We start from the raw sequence: 20,560 nt of genomic DNA, 5'->3' as shown, positions 1-20,560 counted from the left end.
AGCTATAGTAATAGTGGGAATATAATAAGGTCCTAAACATAACTAGAACAATAAGATGACATTCAGAGTAGGCCTCTTTTATACCACAACATATGTATACAATTTATAATAAATTCTAGTGACACCATAAGGAACACCATGATTTAACTGAATGTCATGTAATGACATACATTAAAATAACAAGTGATCTTGTTTGCTGTTTTTAGGGTCGTTACAGCCACCTTAGAGGTACACATCTTAAGACATCCACCTCCCTGTTCTATGTGAATGGAGTTATACTTCCTGTCTTAACTGCAATGTTTGATCACTTGGCTGCTTGTGAATATGGAAATGATCTACTGTGTAAGTATAAAATTTAACAATACATATGTGTGAAACAGACTGTTTCTCCATAGTCTTATAGAGGAATAATTTGTACCCTTAATGAAAGTGGAAATTGGACACACATTTGTATTTGGTATCTTATTCTATCGACATAATTCCTGTTCCCATTGAAAGAGAATGCCTCCGTTCTGTTCTCCAACTAGCTATAAAGGTTTTCGTTGAAACTTACTAATAATGTAAAATGTATGTTATTAGCATACAGCATGTAAGTTTGGTGATAGCACTTGCACCTATAACCTCCAAACATGCTGAATTCTGTTCAAGTTGTCTCTCTTAGTCTTTGAAGATCCCATTTTCATTGACCTGTCACAGTCTCATCCTTGGCTTTGACAATATGAAAGTGACTGAGGTATGAGTGATGCTAGTAATACCATTCCTTACGCAGCCAGTCCCTGTTATGAATGGTGTGAAAATATCGCTCATAGGGTCAGTTGGTGCATACATTTCAGTGGGCTTGGCAGACTGATATGTAAGAGCAACTGCTGGCTCGGTGAGGAAAGCAACGGGAAACTACCTCACTCCTCGTTTCCCTAGTACGCCTCTTCAGTGACGCCTAGGCTATTTATGGACAGCTGTTGGCGAAGCTGCAGAGGATCAAACCAGCCTTCGGTCTAATTACCCAACATACATACAACAGAACATTCTTAATTCTTCAGTTTCTATTACATCTTTACAGTTCTCATGATTTTTTTACAGTACAGTGAGGCAATATCGGGGCACTTTAGTGAGGCATGGCACATACTTAGAACTGCTGCCCTACATGAATGTGGTATGTCATTTAGGGTGGTCCATCAACCTTGAACTTTTTTAACAGCTTGGGTCTCTGCCAGGAATCAAAGCTCCGACCAGCATCACCCTCAGGATTACAGAGAAATGCCGGACTTTTTAAAACTTACTGTTAAAAATCAATCAAAATCAATACTGATCTGCATTAAAATATTACATGTACTTGAGTTTGGAGGTTGTTTATGAAATAACTAATAGGGCTATAGAAAAACCAATAACACCATCATTTCAGGTTTCACATTTTTTTAAAAAATATTTTTTATCGCAGTTGCAATGCAAAAAAGTGTCAGTTTTTAAACAAAATTCAACCATGCGTCAATTTTAAGTCATTGTTTCCCAGAACCCATCATCTGATCAAATCTAATTTCTAACACGTCAGGATATTTTAGATGTTGTTTATAAATTTCAGAATTTTGTATTTCCAAGGAAAATGTTATCAGTTTTGTAAGGTAACTTTTCTCGGCCTGGTGTGGTTAGAAAATTGCTTTCTTAGTTGCGTTGTGATCTTTATATATCCAATGATTATGCAGTATGACTGTGAAATAAGCAAATAAATTCACTTTCTTCATATCAGTTTGTATTTGTATCGGGTATGGATCAATAGCTGGCCAGTGCAGGGTAAGTCGTGCAATGTTGCCACAATAGCACAGAACACCACGCCATGCCGCGCCTCGTTCAAAGATGAAAATTGTGATTGCAAGTTGCATGTACAGTAACATTTGCTCCACCGTTTGCTTAAAAGTTTCTTCCGGTATTCAATAATTACCTGTGATTAGCATTCAAACAAATGGTAATAAGAGATTATGAAAAACAGTTCCCATCTGCACATCCCATGAGTGCTTAGGACCTCCAATGGCAGCTTTAAAAAATGCTTTATTTTTGTTTATATGTTTTTTGCTTTTTATATTTTTGTTTTTAGTTTTTAAAGTTGTTATTTGTGTTTATCTAACTATTTACAATATATACATTGGTTTGAGTCAGCTTACAATTCATCACTAGAAATATCATCATCAATTTCTAATACTTTTAGGTTAAGTCAATATTCCACCTTTACAATACCATAAGTTTATTGTCTTTTTCTTAAATATCTTATGGCTGATGATGTCTACAAGTTAGATGAAACATGTCCCGTTATAGTTAATAATGTTGTTTAAATAAATAGACAATAAACTTATGGTATTGTAAAGGTGGAATATTGACTTAACCTAAAAGTATACGTACGACAATACAGACTTTACGATGAAATTTATTTTACGTAATCAACTTCTAATTCATGCCAATTGCTTTCACAATCAGAACTTTCAAGACTGGCTACAACTGTTTTTTTAGTTTATATTGCACGTTTTATATGTTTTTTTGTTTTTTTTTTTTTTTTCAAAAGCGCAGCGTTGCAGAACATAATGTTACCTGGCATAGTTCTGTTGTCACGTTTATGTGCTTTCAGCATTTGCTCAGTTTATTTTTGCAGTTTTGTTCTTCATAAAGGCCTAGATCAGTTCTATAGCATTAATTTCCCAGTGAGCTATTGGCACTTTTTAACACTTACTATTAAAAATCAATCAAAATCAAAATCAGTACTGATCTGCATTAAAATATCAAAGATGAAAATTCATTTTTTTCAATTTTCTTTTGAGGTGCACTGAACCTCAACATTGGAATTCCATTGACTCACAGGTGGAAAGGCCTCTTCAAAAAACTTCAAAAAGAAAACAATGTGGTAGGTAGCAGTGGAGAGGTCAGGCTGGTATGTACATATGGAAACACTATTTCAACTCTGAGTGAGGCGCAGCATGGCAAGGAATTCTGTGCTATCTTGGCAATGTCACATGACTTACCTGGCAGTGGCCAGCTACTGATCCATATCATTCTACCCAATAAAAATAAAAACTGATATTGAAAATGTGAATTCATTTACGAATTTCACTATCGTACAATATAACCATTGGTTATATAAAGATCACAACGCAACCAAGAACGCTGTTTTCTAACCACCCTAAGCCAAGAAGAAGTTACCTTGCAAAACTGATAACTCTTTTCCTTGGAAACATATAAAATTCCAAAATTTATAAACAATGTATAAAACATCCCATTGTATATTGTTTTAAAAATTGAATTTGATCAGATAATGGGTGTTTGAGAAACAAATTTGACACATAGTTGAAACACATTTAAAAACTGGTACTTTTTGTGTTCCATTTGTGATAAAAATGATTAAAATATAAATTAAAAATGCAAAACCTAAATGACCTAACATGAAATAAAACTAGGAAAATGATGTTTTTTGATTTTCTGTAGGCTCATTTGGTTATTTCACAAGTAACCTCCAAACTTAAGTATACATAATGTTTTGGTCACCTTTGGTCCCCTTTGGGGAGGTAGTTCAAATTAAAATTAAAATATTTTTGATTAAACTGTGCCATTGCCTGATGTTTACCACTTTTATTACAAAATATCAGTGTCCACCCATGTTATAAAACAAAGTAAACACAAGAAATACACTTTAGGGATCACATAGAAATGCAAGACTCCCTTGCAGATCAAGGTAACAAGAATTGTGGGGTTGGCAGTTGCTATCAAAGTAAAAATATTTTATTAGACCATATCACTTATTTAATGATGTTGCCTGTTTTTCTTGCATAATTTATTTTTCTGGTCAGAATATTGGCATCACAAGTTTGCATTAAGCAGGCGTAGTAGACAAAACATCAACATGGTATTATGTACAGCCTCGAGAGAAACACTATGATATAGTAAACTCGTGTCCTCATCCCGAGGTTATACAGCTCCTTCCAAGCACAACCCCAATGGAGGTGAGCTGCATGTACCCTTTTAACCACATACCAGCCCTCCTGACATTCTTACATTTCTGGCAGTACCGGGAATCGAACACGGGCCTCCAAGGATGGCAGCTAATAGTGCTAACCGTTATGCTACAGAGGCGGACAACAATATGATGACTGTGACAGAAGTCATTAAGATTATGTATCCAGATTATTTGAAGTTTACTTGAAAAATCGTGGAAGGAAAGAAAATGGACTTGCAAACATACAATAGTTACACCGATTTATAAATAGGAATTTGTTTTTTTGAATGCAGTGTAGTGCCATGCAATGTTGCCAACTTACTCCATTCACTCACTCAGTGTGCATTGTAGACACCCACTATCTATACTGTAAAATGTACCCCAAAAAATCTTTCTTATGATAAATGTCACAAACCGGGCGAGTTGGCCTTGCACGTAGAGGCACACGGCTGTGAGCTTGCATCCAGGAGATAGTAGGTTCGAATCCCACTATCGGCAGCCCTGAAGATGGTTTTCCATGGTTTCCCATTTTCACACCAGGCAAATGCTGGAGCTGTACCTTAATTAAGGCCATGGGCGCTTCCTTCCAACTCCTAGGCCTTTCCTATCCCATTGTCGCCATAAGACCTATTTGTGTCGGTGCGACGTAAAGCCCCTAGCAAAAAAATACTAAGAATACAAAAATATGTAAAGACAATTTCAAGTATATTACTGATTTTTTTTTTTTTTTTTTTTTTTTTTTTTCCAGAGCTGTTGAACTTTATGTCAATTTCATTACAAGGGTTTCTGTAACTCAATCATCTTATTAGGTTTCACACTCTCTACACTGCAGCTGAGCAGTTACTTTGACTTTTCTCTTTAAAGCCAAGTTTCAAAGAAAGGTCTTCGATAACATGTTTGAATGCAAACATAAATTTGCTTATCTAAGTAGTACTAATTATGTATAGTTTATATCTTTATGCATTTCCTTCATCGATTCCTTGTTGACATTCATGTTAAGTGGCAAATAATGCATAGTAGCTCCTAATCAAAATAACAACCTTATGAATCAAATGCATTTCTTTCTTGCAGTGGATGAGATCCAAGTGGCATCATACAAAATTCTGAGCAGTTTGTACACACTGGGTATTGATTCTACTTTAACACATGACAGGTATGTATCTTATGTACTGTAGATTCCGTGTATTCTTCACTCCAATAACATTTTAATGTATTTGTAATGGAAAACAAGCAAGTACCAAACTGAGTTGTATATGAGCATACAGGAATACGGTAAGGAACACATAATATAATTCAGTGCCGGGGGTAACAGAAAGAGCAGACAAGGACAAACATGAAAACACAAAAGGAGAAAGACAATCTCTTCATCTTCATACACTGCCATCTTCTCCTCATCAGTCCTAATCCTTGTATATCCATTTCTTCTCAGCCACTGATAAGCCTGTTTGTGCTTTTCATCTTCATCTGGAGGATTGGCTGTACCCCTCAATGATGAGCCATCTGAACAGATTGTCAGTCTTCATGTGAGAAGTGTAGAATAAGAAGGAAGTCAGATAAATCATAGATGGGCTCTCTCCTCATCCATCTCAGTTCTTTTACACACATTTCTTCTCAACCACCCAAGAGCTCATTTCTGCTTCTGAGCTTCATCGGGAAGGTGGGCTTCTACACTCATATTGAGGGGCCATCTTTATATATCCTCAGTTTTGATGCAAGAAGTGTAGGATAAAAAGAAAGCTGGTTATTTCCTGCCACTTCTGATTACACAATTTTGGAGAGATTCCATTCCAACATCCCAACGTATTTTTCTAGATGTTCTGAAAGATGTGCCTGCTAACTCTTGGGAAAAATACATTTCTTAATCATAGTCCACAATTTTGTCCACCGAAGTGTCTGCTAAACATTTACTTTATCATTTAGGAATATTGAAGATACTCTTCTCGCATACAATTCAGAATAGCTAAACCTCACCTGCTGATGTGAATTCAATTTATATTTTCAAATGTGCATGTTTTTTGCAATTTATATTGCTGTATAACATGGTTGTTCTTTGTATATTATTTCTCCTTTAAAACAATTAATTAATGAACAAATCAATACACTATTTCATTTTCATAAAATATGTTCTCAAAATATGATATGTTCTCCAGTTATTACAGTGGTCTCCCCTAAGCAGATTTTATTTCAATATTTTATAAATGACTCCTTGGTGGTCCGACGTTTAATTCTTGACTCACTAATAAATTTAAATACAGTACTACACTGAGAGTTGGAACAGGATTCACTCAACCTCATGACTACATTTGAGGAACTGTCTGATATAGCCTCCTGAGGCTTGGCGTCCTTTTAAAAGGACACTCTTCAAATATGGATCATTTATTTATATTTATATTTAAAAATTAAATAAATAAAAATTTAGCAATAGTTTGTGTTACCAATTTTAGGAAATTCATTGACCTCGGTGTGGTATGCTTCTCACTTCACTATCACCCACCAAGGCACTGTTAGAGAAGTAAACACTTGTATGAGATTTGATCAAAAGAAAAATGGTCTGGGCCTCAGGAGGATAGGAGAGTTATTCTAGGCATGAATGCTAAGTGTTAAAACCAATGGAGTCATTACTTTAAACACGTTTTATTAATGCGAGGGAAGTTTCTTTATTAGTGGCAGCTATTAACTACAATTAATACAGAAGAGATACCTCTATGAAACATCTACAGTCCCTCAATGTTGTCCCCAGCATTGTGAAGAAGAAACTGCCAGTGATGTGGAGGAACATGTTTTGTAACATCTGGTATGTGAACGTTAATTTGGTAGATGGGGTTCCAATGGTCGTACAGCATACCTTGAGACCTTAACTACTCAGGGTATGGCAAATCGAAGTTATACTCCATCTGTAGGTGTAGACATGCATTAAACTGTCAGGTGATCCCTCAAAACAAAGTGAATAGCGGTGCATCCGTGTGTCGTTGTGAGGTACACAGACTACTACGGTCATTTGGGCACATTGTACGCAAACCAGCACATCCCATGAGACATCCTAACAAGGTTCAAATTTCAAGGGCCATCACTTTTATCCAGGAAGGATGGACTTTTCGTCTTGTTGCTGTGGATCTCAATGTCTCTCCATCAGTTATTCACTGCTTGTGGAATCACTACAATGAGACAGGCCAGTTCATAGGGAGGGTTGGGCAAGGTCATGGACGCATGACAGCCCCACAGAATGTCCAATATCTGACCATCCTTGTGTTGCAGCATCGTTCAGCAACTGCCAGAGAACTGAAACAAGACCTCAGGAGGGTCACTGGAGTCACGGTGTCTGACCAGACAGTAAGGAGCAGGTTAAGAGAAGTGTCCTTACGACCAAGATGTCCTGTTCGAGTGCCCCATTTAACACAGCAACATCGCACAGCTCGCCTTCTGTTTGCCAGTACCCACGTCAAATGGCAACTTCACCAGCGGAGACCTGTGTTGTTCACAGACGAGTCCAGATTTTCCCTGACACAGTGTGATTGACGTCAACGTGCATGGAGACACCGTGGTGAGCAGTACATGCCAAATGTTGTACAGGAAGGCAACCGATTCGGACAAGGTTCTGTGATGGTGTGGGTGACATCAGTATTGATGGCTGTACGGATCCATGGTAATCTTACCGCTGCGGGGTACATTGAGCAGATACTGCTACAGCATGTGTTGGTTGCTGCATATGGTGTTGGCCCTGAATTTGTACTCATGCACGACAATGCCAGGGCTCATGTAGCGTGGATCACCAGAGCTGTCTTGCAAGAACTGGACATTCAAGAGATGGAATGGCCAGCAGTGAGTCCTGACCATATTCCGTCGAACGTGTGTGGGATAGGCTTGACAGAAGTGTTGGTGGGTGTATTGTTCCACCACAGACTCTCCAAAACCTCGAACAGACTCTCATTGAAGAATGGGATCTGATACTGCAACATGACCTCCGTTGACTTATATGGAGCATGCCACATAGGTGCCAAGCTGTGATAAATGCTCATGAAGGACATACACCGTACTGAAGGTCTCCAACTGTGATAAAAATCCACCCTGGAGGACTGTTATCACTTTGTTTTTGCCCCTATTTGCACATTTCCGTTTGTGTTCTGAAAATGAATGTGAATTCATCAATGTCCTTTTGTATACTTTAACGGTAAAGAATAAAGGTTTAGTTGCTAATTGTATGCCTGGGTGTGAGGTATTTTTTTTTGTGGAGCTTGGCATACATTCAAAAACATGTTCCCCTAATTTTTTTGAACTGTGTATGAAAGGCATCTGCTGAAAATGTTTTTGCTTCCTGCACAATACTGAAGGCAGGTGATGTTCCGAAAATGAACAGTAATACTGCACATTTATGGTCTTTCCTTGGGGTACAGTATGCATTAATATAATACCAAAGCATGTCAGCTACATGCTGTTGTCCAACATTGAAGACTTTGACACTCCATGCCACAGTTCTGTGAGGTAATGCTGAATCTTCTGATGCTTCATGAAGACCTTCATGACACTCATGCTGTAGGTCTTTCAGTTTTAATCCAGTTGCACTGTTGCTGTTTTGAGAACATCCTGGATACTAGGGTAACCGTTCAAGCTGTGTCACAGACGACACTATTCTTTACAGCACAGTGCATGTGCAGAGTGGGATGGACAAGTGCGTGTACTGTGAGGTAGATTGAGAACCACCCAAACGTATATATGCGAGAAACATTTGTTCTGTTTCCTGGTATACTTACAATGTTGACACTAATAAAGAAACAGTCCTAGTCTGGAGTCCATTTGACTGGCCCTTCAAGTGCTGTATGGGCCGTGGGTTAAGTTTATGTAAAATATTTTACTTGGATTTTTTCAGGAAATATCTGAAAACTGAAATTGAGAGGAATCGCCCAGCTCTTGGTAGCTGTTTGGGAGCTTTCTCATCGACATTCCCTGTTGCATTCCTAGAACCACATCTTAACAAGAACAATCCATTCTCCTTATTGAACCGGATCGCTGACCACTCTCTGGAAGCCCAAGGTAAAACTATTTGAAGTAGAATATAAATCTATCTCTCCCCTTTCCACCACTTGCAGCTTAATTACCCCTCTGTTAAGAGAGGCCAAGGAGTTATTCTTGTTCTCCCCTTCGCCAGAACAACCTCATATTCAAATGTATTTTATGCATGGTGTGCTCATTTGTGGAATCTGTTACCATCTGAAGTAAAACTGCTTCCTCTTCCTCACTTCCTCCATGCAGTAAAGAAAATGTATATGTAAATAGAAACCCATTTGTGATGTATATAACTTGTATAAATTAGAATTTCAAGAATGATGTGTGCAAGTATGTGGGCAAATATGTATGCGTGCGAGTGTGGGAATGGTTGTGAATGAGTGAGCTCGGAAGAGTGTGTATACAGGGGTCTGAGTGAGGGCATGAATGATTGGGTCGTTTTACTCTTAATATGTACAGCATAAATCAAGATAATTAATCTTCTAAGAGTACAGTGTTTGAAGTGTAGTAATGTAAATTTAAAATTGTCTAAACATTTGTAATTATTCAGTAGAGTTTATGCAAACATACGTATGGGGATGGAGGTATTTCCATATATGTGGGACTTGCCCTTTCTCCATCTACCACTCCTGGATTGCACATGTATAATTTAAGGAAAATAAATGAATTCATAATTAATAATAAATATTTATGCTACTTCTTCTAACAAATTCTATATTCCAGATGTGATGACTAGAATGGAGTCAAGTATGCCCAATCTTGAAACAATCTTGAATGAAGTGGATCAGTTTACCGAGTCAGACAAGACACATACCGATGCACCTCATGTGATAGATATCATTATGCCTCTACTCTGTTCCTATCTTCCATTCTGGTGGGTCCAAGGTCCAGATAATGTCACCCCTACTGGAGGGTAAGTAATTATGAGGATAGTTGAAGAATCCAACTTATTTTGAGGTCAGGAAAGCACAATGTTGACGATACCCTTAATCGATCATTTGATATGTAACCAATCTCATTTTCTAGAATGCATATTAAATAATTGCATTATAAAAATGTGATCACCATAAATGGAACATGCTTTTGATTTGGATGGAGTGAACTTAAATTTTGATCAGTGGTGTAACTTGTTCTTCATTTGCTGTTCATGGTACAAGTTATAAGTCTGTTTTGGTCATTTTGTGAAATGCAACTCCTATTTTTATTTATGTTCTGAAACAGAGCTTTCAAACTTATCTTACTTCACTGATTCCCTATAACAATTTGGTTTTATTAAAGGGAAAGGCACTAAAGAACACCTACCGAACATGTGACAGTTACCTGAAAAAAGTAGAGAATTCCTGCTTCCTATGATAGTCTGCTTTTTAGATTATAGGAAAGCCTTCGACTGTGTTCAGTGGGAGAAGCTGTGTAAAGTTTTATTGGAAATGGGAGTTCCCAGGTGTTTTGTCTGGTTGATAAAAAATATTTATGAGTCTAACCCAGAAGTTTTCAAGATACATGTCAAGGTACCTGAAATCTTCAAGACGCAAACAGGTGTTCACCGAGGCTGTATACTGTTACCAGTGCTCTTTAATATTTGCTGAATAAATTACATCACGAGAGCTGCCCTGATGGATGGATTGGTGCATTTTCCTGGTGGCATGAAGACATTAAATCTCGGATCCATGGATGACACTGTACTCATTGCCATGGATGATGCAGAAGTGACAGAGCTTCTGGACCATGTCAGAAATAGGAATATCAGTTTGGGTTTGCAGATCAACATGCAAGAGACCAAAATAATGGTAGATGATAGGGTCAGCAACTGACAGAAATCAACACCTCCAGAGGAATGAAAAGAGTTTTAGATACATTGTATCTTCGTGCTATTTTAACTAGCAATAACAACTCTGAAGTGGAGATTAGGAGAAGGATTGTCATGGCCAAGAACATCATGATTCAACTATAGTAAAACCTGCCCTCAGCGGAAGCCCAAGGGACCAGAATTTTTCCATTGTATGCAGGATTCCAGTTCATAAAGGCGATTTAAAAAAATTCTCAAGTATATACCTCCGTTAAATAACCCAGCAGTAGATTTATATGATTTTGTGCAGTAGTAGGTACAATAATGACACTAATCACACATTTACACATACTAGCTCAACAGCACTAAGACAGATATTTTCTTGCTTAGAACTTCCTCACAGTGCACAGTAGTACAGTACAACATACATTTAAATAATACACATTAGATGTTTTATAGAAATAACACCAGTAGTAATACTGTACAGTACTGCCATTTTCTTCTTCCAGTAATCCAGAATTGTATACTGGACACAACCATCCCTGGTAGCATGGTTCTCAATTAAAGTGTGGGCACGGCAAATCATGTCAAACACTTCTGTGTCATTTTTCGCTAGGGAAAAAGACAATGTTCTTGACGGATGATGGGACCCGTCAGTAGGATTTTACGTTACATAAACCATCTTTTCAATCTTCTTCATTCTCGTCATCATCGCCATCAATTTCTGTTTTCTTTTTTACAAGGGGATGGGTTACGAAGTCTTCAATGTTTTCTAATGCCTCCTGTCTCAATTTCTAGACCAATGGCCACATAATCTTCTGCACTATCATTATCATAATTATACTGTTTGAGTTTTGTTGTAACACATTAGTATGTTTTTAATTATGGTTCCTTCATTAGGTGTGAGACAAACTTGGCTTTGTGAAAGCATTGGCCTACCGTATTTGCAAAATTTCTGGAATTTCCATCCGTTTCCACGTCAGACAGGTTCTGCTAAATACATGTGAACTTATATGAAAATATTAAACCATAATTCATGGGACCAGGAACATTTTCTGATATAGACAGTTTTCTGGTTATAAAGGTTCTGCTAAAGGCAGGTTGTACTGTTATCTCATATTGGAAGGATCATTCCAGCTAAAATGAAACTAGTTGAAACTCTTGTTTCCTCCGTCTTCCTCTATGGTGTTGAACCATGGAATTTGCGGGCTGCAGATATGAAAAGGATCAACTCATTTAAGATGTAGTGCTGGAAAATTGAATGTTTCGCATCAAAGGGTTCATCATGAAATAGCTGAGCATCACTATCAGCAAAGAATTCGCCAATCCTTTGGTCACATCATGTGATGCAGAAAAGGAAGCCTTGAAAAGCTCAAAATTTCAGAAAATGTGCCTGGGAAGAGAGAGCATGGAGGAGCTCCTAAATGTTTGATAGATTGCTTTACACATGCCACCAAGACATCCCTCATACAACCAATCCATTTGGCAGTAAACTGCGAAGGATGGAAACAGATACAAAGAAATATCTTCAAAGGTAACGATTCTCAGAATTGAGAGAACAATAATAACAAGAAGAGAACCCCTATCAAATATAGAGAGAATTCAAAACAACACTGACAATGCGTAGTATGTTGTAAATGATGTCAAAATTATCATATTTGAAGAGGGGAGCCATGTCCGGAATTGCCTAGTTTGAGTGCTGTGGGGCATTAAAATTTGACAACACTTCATATAGGATGATGGGCATGCATTCTATATATTATCAAGAAACCTCTACCAACCCAATAAGAGCTTCATATCATGCAGTCGACTCGTAATGAAAAACATTACAAGTGATCAGCTTTAACAGCTTCATTTCAAGTAATACTAATCCCGTATTGACTATAATCAATCAATGAATATTCAAGATAAACTTAAATATTATAATTAAGCGGTCCGCCTATTCAATACAATGTATAATTTATTAATATCTAGGACATGTTTCGTCCCCCAAGGGACATCATCAGCTAATAATAAATTAATATTAATATATCAGAAATATTAAAATTGGAAAGACACATTAAAATTTTTGACAATTTAAAAAAAGATCTTCAAATTTTGTTAAAATTGTAAGTCATAAGACAGGTAAAACAGTCAAATTGTCCATATTTCTCTTGTTGATGTTCCTGGAAAATACCAGTTTTGCTTATAAAATCTTAAAATATAATTTGTTGTAAAAAGCACACTTGATTTGTATTCCTTGGTGAAAGATTTGTTGAAACTTAATAAGCATTCCTTAGATGGTATACTAAAATTTAAATGCTTCAGAATTTAAAGTCAGATTGGGGCCGTGATGGTAAAGTTCTGTGTGGTAATGGATATAATTTTATCTGAAATAAAATGAAAAAATAAAAAATAATATAAATGTAAGTAACGTGAAATGGAAGATGAAATAAATATAATGTAATGTAATAAAATCGTATTACTTACTCCTTATTATTGGCCCTGATGTGTATACATAAATTTCTTCAAACACATTTCAAATTTCACAACAATAAATCTTTAAAGAACTCTATCGAATTCAGTAATGCTACCAAAAATTTAGAATTAAATTCCAATCACACAATACACTCGTATGATATTAAAAATATGTATTCTAGTATTCCAATAAAAGAAACCATCAACATTATTAAAGAGTATTTGATCCAATTTAGCCGCTTGAGCCAACAAGAAATAAGTGAATTTTTAATAGTCCTGGATTTTGTCTTAAACAATAACTATTTTATGTTTAATAACAAAATCTACCAACAAAAAGGTCTTCCGATGGGTGCCCCAGCATCAGGCATCCTAGCCAAAATTTATATTTATCACATGGAAAAAACTAAAATTATCAACAAACTTGATGGTTTGTACCATTGGTCTAGATTTGTAGATGACACCTTTGTAATATTAGATGAAAGAATTACTAATGGCCAGACTTTTTTAAACCAACTTAACTCCCTTGATCCATATATCAAATTCACACTTGACTCTGAAGTAAATAACACTTTAAATTATTTAGACTTGAAAATTACTAGAAATAGTCAAAACCTTTCCTTTAACATCTTCAGAAAACCAACGCAGAGTGTCAACATGATAAAAAATGATTCTTTACACCCGGGAGCTCATAAAAGAGCCGGCTTCTTTAGCATGATTTACAGTGCTTTTAATATTCTGCTTCCAACCCAGGATTTAAAAAAAGAAATTAATACTATATACCATTTAGCATACAAGAATGGCTATAATAAAGAGTTTGTAAACAGGATTATAAATAAAGTAAAAAGTAAGCCTAAGACAACGTTTATACAAGAACAAAAAGAAAAAAAGAATAAGAAATTTGCCGTATTTACATATAATAGCAGTAAAATATATGGTATTACGAATCTATTCAAAAAACGTAATTTAAGAATCGCTTTTAGGACTAACAACACAAACTCGAAATTGTTTTATAACACTCATATCGTTGTTAATAATAATAATAATAAATTCCAAAATTTGGGTGTTTATGAACTGAAATGTGCTAGTTGTTTAAAAAGTTACATAGGACAAACAGGTAGGAACTTCATTATAAGATATCAGGAACACACCAGAGCCAAGAAATACAACAGATACTCGGCCATGAGCGAACACATGACCGACTCCAATCACATGTTTACAAACATAGATAATGACCTCAAAATACTGAAAACCGTAAAGAAAGGCCATTTATTAAACATATATGAGGAAATCTACATTTATCTGGACCAGAAAAACAATCCAACAAATAATATCAATGAGCTTTCTGAGAAGTATAACATTTTATATGAAGAACTATTAAAAGCGAAAGTTAGGAAGAAACGCCAGACTCTTAACACGTCACACGCTCGGTGACACTCAGGTTATTCAACTTAGGGCACACTCTCCTACTTCCCCTCCACACCCCCCGCTCAGCGTAGCAACTACCAGTACTTGTTTTAAAGCAGATGCACACTTACCTCGGTAGAAGTGAGTCCTTCTCCGCACATCAGGGCCAATAATAAGGAGTAAGTAATACGATTTTATTACATTACATTATATTTATTTCATCTTCCATTTCACGTTACTTACATTTATATTATTTTTTATTTTTTCATTTTATTTCAGATAAAATTATATCCATTGCCACACAGAACTTTACCATCAAGGCCCCGATCTGACTTTAAATTCTGAAGCATTTAAATTTTAGTATACCATCTAAGGAATGCTTATTAAGTTTCAACAAATCATTCACCAAGGAATACAAATCAAGTGTGCTTTTTACAACAAATTATATTTTAAGATTTTATAAGCAAAACTGGTATTTTCCAGGAACATCAACAAGAGAAATATGGACAATTTGACTGTTTTACCTGTCTTATGACTTACAATTTTAACAAAATTTGAAGATCTTATTTTAAATTGTCAAAAATTTTAATGTGTCTTTCCAATTTTAATATTTATTTCTGATATATTAATATTAATTTATTATTAGCTGTTGATGTCCCTTAGGGGACGAAACATGTCCTAGATATTAATCAATTATATATTGTACTAGCAAGATACCCGTGCTTCGCTACGGTATTATACTGAAATTTATAATTGAATGCTTATTGTTTTAGATATATAATCCGCCGAAATTCGCGATCTGACTCGTTTTCTGCGAGAATCCACCAAAATTCCCGATCTGACTGGTTTTCTATTATTTTACGGCACGTTTCCTCCCACTTTTCAATCTTCCTTTCCAGCAATCGATTTCGTACTTCCTGGGCTAGGCTCAGGTATTCCTCCCGGTCAGTTGGGTCCGTAAATCTTTGCCATCTTTTCCTATAATCATTTTTAATATGGATAAAATCCTTCAGGAGATCCGGCGTGGTGTCATATTGGGTGCCTTGGCGGCACTGAACCCGCGGCCGGACTACGTTCTTAGTCATTACCCGTCCAGGAGCCGTTTCCAGCGCGGTCAGCACATTTGACGACGGTCCGGATTATTATTATTATTACTATTATTATTATTATTATTATTATTATTATTATTATTATTATTATTATTATTATTATTATTATTATTATTATGTGTTGCTGGAATGGCTGATGACAGGGAAAACCGGAGTATCCGGAGAAAAACCTGTCCCGCCTCAGTTTTGTCCAGCACGAATGTCACATGGAGTGACCGGGATTTGAACCACGGAACTCAGCTGTGAGAGGCCGGCGTGCTGCCGCCTGAGCAACGGAGGATCCTTATAAGTACATTAATAACAGTAAAATCAATTGGTCTCACCTCCTTCTACACCCCACCGCCGTTAAGTTTATTTACCGCCGCCCCCCCAAAAAAAAAAAATTAAAAGAATGCTTGTTTCTTTATGTTTAAGGGAGATTCCAAACATCAATGTTCACGACTATTACCTTCAGTTTTGAGATATAAGTATCCCCCCAAAAAAATTTACTTTTTTCACTTCATTTCACAATACTCCCCCCCCCCCCACTAAGTGCATTTTCCCGCAAAACATACTTGTTTCTTTAATAGTAAAGGATCTTCTAAATACCAATTTTATCACGACTCTAACTTCTTCAGTTTTTGATTTATGTGTCCTCATGAAAGGAATTCAACTCCTTTACACTCCCGCCCTCCAAGATGGTTTCCCCACCAAAATGCGTTTTTTTTTTTTTTGTTTTTGTTTTTAAAGGAGATCCAAAAACGAATTTTCATGTCAGTAACAACTTTAGTTTTTATTAGATGTATGTATTCTCATACAATTAAGTCAATTAATTTTTCATTTCTTTCACCCCCCTCCCCCCTTCATTGGATTTTCCGAGAATACGTGTTTCTTTACTTTTAAAGCAGATTGCAAATATCAAATTTCACGTTTGTAACATCTTCATTTTTGAGATATCAGTAGCCTAATTAAAAGAATTCAACACCATTTTCAGTCACGTTTACCCCCCCCTCCAAGTGGTATTTCCGAAAACTAAAAATACACGTTTCTTTATGTTTAATAGAGAAGAAAATACCATTTTTCACTTCTGTAACATGTTAAGTTTTCTAGATATACTGTAAAAATTCTCATTTTAAAATTTCACCCCTTTTGAGTTCCCCTTAAGTGGAATTTCCAAAAACAAACCACCCATGTTTCTTTACATTTACAGGAGATTCCAAACACCCACTTTTTACGTCTGTAACATTTTACATTTCCAAGATATTCTGTAGATATAGTCTTTCAAAAAATTCACCCCAATTTGTCACTCCTGTTTAAATGCCATTAATTGGATTTTCCAAAAACCAAAAATTCGTGTTTCTTTATTTTTAAAGGAGATCCCATATGCAAATTTTCAGTTCTGTAATATCTTACGTTCCTGAGATATATGTATCCTCATTAAAGGCATTCAACCCATTTTTCACCCTTTTACACCCCTCCTATTGGGATTTACAGGAAACAAAAAAATACGTGTTCTTTTATTTTTAGAGGAGTTTCTAACTACCAATTTTTACATCTGTAAATTTTAAAGTTTTAAGATGTACACACACTCATTTTTAAAAATTCACCCCCCTTTTCACCCCCCAATAATTGGATTTTCCAAAAACGAAAAAATGCGTGTTTCTTTACTTTTAAAGTAGATCCCAAATACCAATTTTCAGGTCTGTAATATCTTCAGGTTCTGAAATATGAGTATCCCCATTAAAGGCATTCAACCCATTAACCACCCTTTTACACCCTTCCTACTGGGATTTTCCGAAAACTAAAGAATACGTGTTTCTTCATTTTTAAAGGAGATTCTAAATACCAATTTTTACATCTATAAACTTTAAAAGTTTTGAGATATAGATACACACATTTTAAAAAATCACCCCCATTTCACCCCTCATTAATTTGATTTTTCAAAAACAAAAAATACGTGTTTCATTATTTTTAAAGGAGATCCCAAACACCAATTTTCAGGTCTGTAATATCTTCAGTTTCTGAGATATAAGCAGCCTCATTAAAGGCATTCAACCCTTTTTTCAACCCCTTTTCACCCCTCCTATTGCGATTTTCCGAAAACAAAAAAATACGTGTTTCTTTATTTTTAATAAAGATTCTAAATACCAATTTTTACATCTGCAAACTTTAAAAGTTTGGAGATATAGATTCACTCATTTTAAAAATTCACCCCCTTTTCACCCTCCCATTAATTGGATTTTCCAAAAACAAAAAAATACGTGTTCCTTTATTTTTAAAAGAGATCAAAATTACCAATTTTCAGGTCTGTAATATCTTCAGTTTCTGAGATATAAGTACCGGTATCTGATTAAAGGCATTCAACCCCTATTTCACCCTTTTTCACCCCTCCTATTGGGATTTTCTGAAAACAAAAAAATACATATTTCCTTATTTTAAAAGAAGATTCTAAATACCAATTTTTACATGTATAAACTTTTAAAGTTCCGAGATATAGATACACTCATTTTAAAATTTCACCCCCCTTTTCACCCCCTTATTGACGGAATATCCAAAAATCCTCTCTTAGCGAGCACCTACATCTTAATATGAATGTATCCCCAAAATTTCATTTCTTTATGTCCAGTAGTTTTGGCTCGGCGATGATGAATCAGTCAGTCAGGACAAGCTATTTTATATATATAGATTGAATAGGCAGACCGCTTAATTATAACATCTAAGTTTATCTTGAATATTCATTGATCGTAATGAAAAATGCGGAACGCAGGAAATATAACCTCAAGGTCAAACTAAAACGCGCGCGTGGAAGTGCAAAGCAGTGGCGACTCGTTGCCATGGAACAAACAAAGGCAAATCTACCATACTGTCCAAAATTGTTCTGTTTGACGGTATACAGGGTGATTAAAAAAACACCAATAATGCTTAGTTTGTTGTAACTGACGGCAAACTGATCATTTTTCAACAGGGGACCCATGTTTGCAAATGCATAGTTTGGGTGCTGTGGGGCGTTATAGATTGACAACACTTTCATAATGGTGATGAGCATGCATTTCACATTTTTCTATAACTGTGAAGTTTTTCAGCCTGTCGAAACTAACGCAGGATTAATAAAATTAGAAAATACCTGGTCACAATGAAATAATCTTGAACACCATGTCCTTGATAGTATCCCAAACAAAAGCACTTTTGTCCCTGTACACCATTCTCTGCACCTCCAATGTAGGAACTGTGATCAAGTTGGAGGTCTACAACTCAAACCCCTTTTGTAATTTAATGTACGATGTGATGTTCTTGTTCAGTTGGTGGAAGTTTCTTCATAAAATATGGAATTCATGCTCACCACCATATCCTAAGTGTTGTTAAATTTTGATGCCCTAAAGCATTCAAACCATGCATTTCTTGATATCAAACCCTTTTTAAAATATGATCAGTTTGCCATCCCACTTAACATGTTAAGCATTGTCAGTGGTGTTTTGAATCATGCTGTATGTACATATGGAAAAGCAGATGGAGAGCAGCAACTTACCGTACCATGTAAGCAAGCATAGATTGGGTACATACAAAAGAAAAAGATCCACAATTTTCAGCTGCAGCCTTCATCACTGTACGATTAAGAATGTTAGTGGTCATTGTTGACGAGCAGATGCTGTTGAAAGGGAGATGGAAGACAGGCAAGACAAGAAGCAGACATGTCATGTTAAGGCTGAGTGCTTCTAGGCCTGAGCTCCAGTTCTTTTCCAGCTTTGGAATCTTTAAGGGCAAGAGGGTGGGAAGATGCGGGTAAATTTTTAAGGACTTCTGTGAAACAACCATCAAATGCGGTTTAATGGTGCAAAGTGTTAATGGGAACAGAAAGATACTTATCAGGGATTTCATGTACTGTGCTGGCTGCATATTCATTTGGCTGATGAGTTGTTAGTTAAGCCATTGTAGAAAGCTGAACAGAATCTGCATTGAAGCTGGTAGATGATGTTGGATGAAGTGCAACATCATGAGCATGCATTTCACATTTTTCTACCCTGCTTGCTTACATGGTACGGTAAGTTGCTGCTCTCCATCTGCTTTTCCATATGTACATACAGCATGATTCAAAACACCACTGACAATGCTTAACATGTTAAGTGGGATGGCAAACTGATCATATTTAAAAAGGGTTTGATATCAAGAAATGCATGGTTTGAATGCTTTAGGGCATCAAAATTTAACAACACTTAGGATATGGTGATGACCTTGTATGGGGTAAGATTTATTGGTGATGCTACTGGTGAAAGTGTCATTTGGTATGGGTCGTTCTTACAGCGGTTAAGTTCACAGGCAAAAGAGCCAGAAGTGGGTAGGTTAGTGTGATTCGTAGTGAGTGAGAATATTTCTGAGGTTCAGTGGGCACCTGAATGTGACTGTGGGGCTTTTTAGAAGATCACAGATGTGGAGTAAGGATGAATATGCAACCACTGCAGAGCTTGCAGAACCCATTTTCTGCCCCCCTTCACACAGCAACTTCCCATCCTCTTATCTCCTTTGAGATTCTGAAGTTGGATATCAAGAGGTGCTCAAGTGTACGGAAGCTCCTGGCCTTAACATTAGATAACTGTTTTTTTTTTTTTTTTCCATTCTCTTGTCTTCCCTATTTCCCTATTCCCTTTACTTCACCACAGTATCTACTTGTCAACAATGACCACTAACATTCTTAATTGTACAGTGAAGAAGGCTGCAGCCAAAACTTTTTGTGTATTCCCTATCTGTCTACATTAAACCTCTTATAAAAGAATGGAGACTTCTTCCCACATTAGCATCACCGTAAATAACCGCCTACAATTGGATATGGTGCTGTATGCTGAAGACCAAGAACAC

General features: G+C 36.3%; 1 protein-coding gene across 1 annotated transcript in view; it reads left to right on the top strand.

Moving 5' to 3' along the window:
* Positions 1–20,560, top strand: part of RyR (Ryanodine receptor) — a 623,761-nt gene that overhangs the window by 454,444 nt on the left and 148,757 nt on the right. Inside the window, exons 66-69 of the mRNA XM_067151578.2 lie at positions 207–342; positions 5,045–5,126; positions 8,838–9,001; positions 9,698–9,887. Of these exons, the coding sequence (XP_067007679.2) occupies positions 207–342; positions 5,045–5,126; positions 8,838–9,001; positions 9,698–9,887 (572 nt within the window). The remainder of the gene's footprint in view (positions 1–206; positions 343–5,044; positions 5,127–8,837; positions 9,002–9,697; positions 9,888–20,560) is intronic.

The sequence above is a fragment of the Anabrus simplex genome, chromosome 7 (assembly GCF_040414725.1).
Source record: "Anabrus simplex isolate iqAnaSimp1 chromosome 7, ASM4041472v1, whole genome shotgun sequence".
In the NCBI taxonomy this organism is placed as follows: domain Eukaryota; kingdom Metazoa; phylum Arthropoda; class Insecta; order Orthoptera; family Tettigoniidae; genus Anabrus; species Anabrus simplex.
The sequence above is the reverse complement of the archived record's forward strand: the minus strand, read 5'-3'. Positions and strand labels throughout refer to the sequence as shown.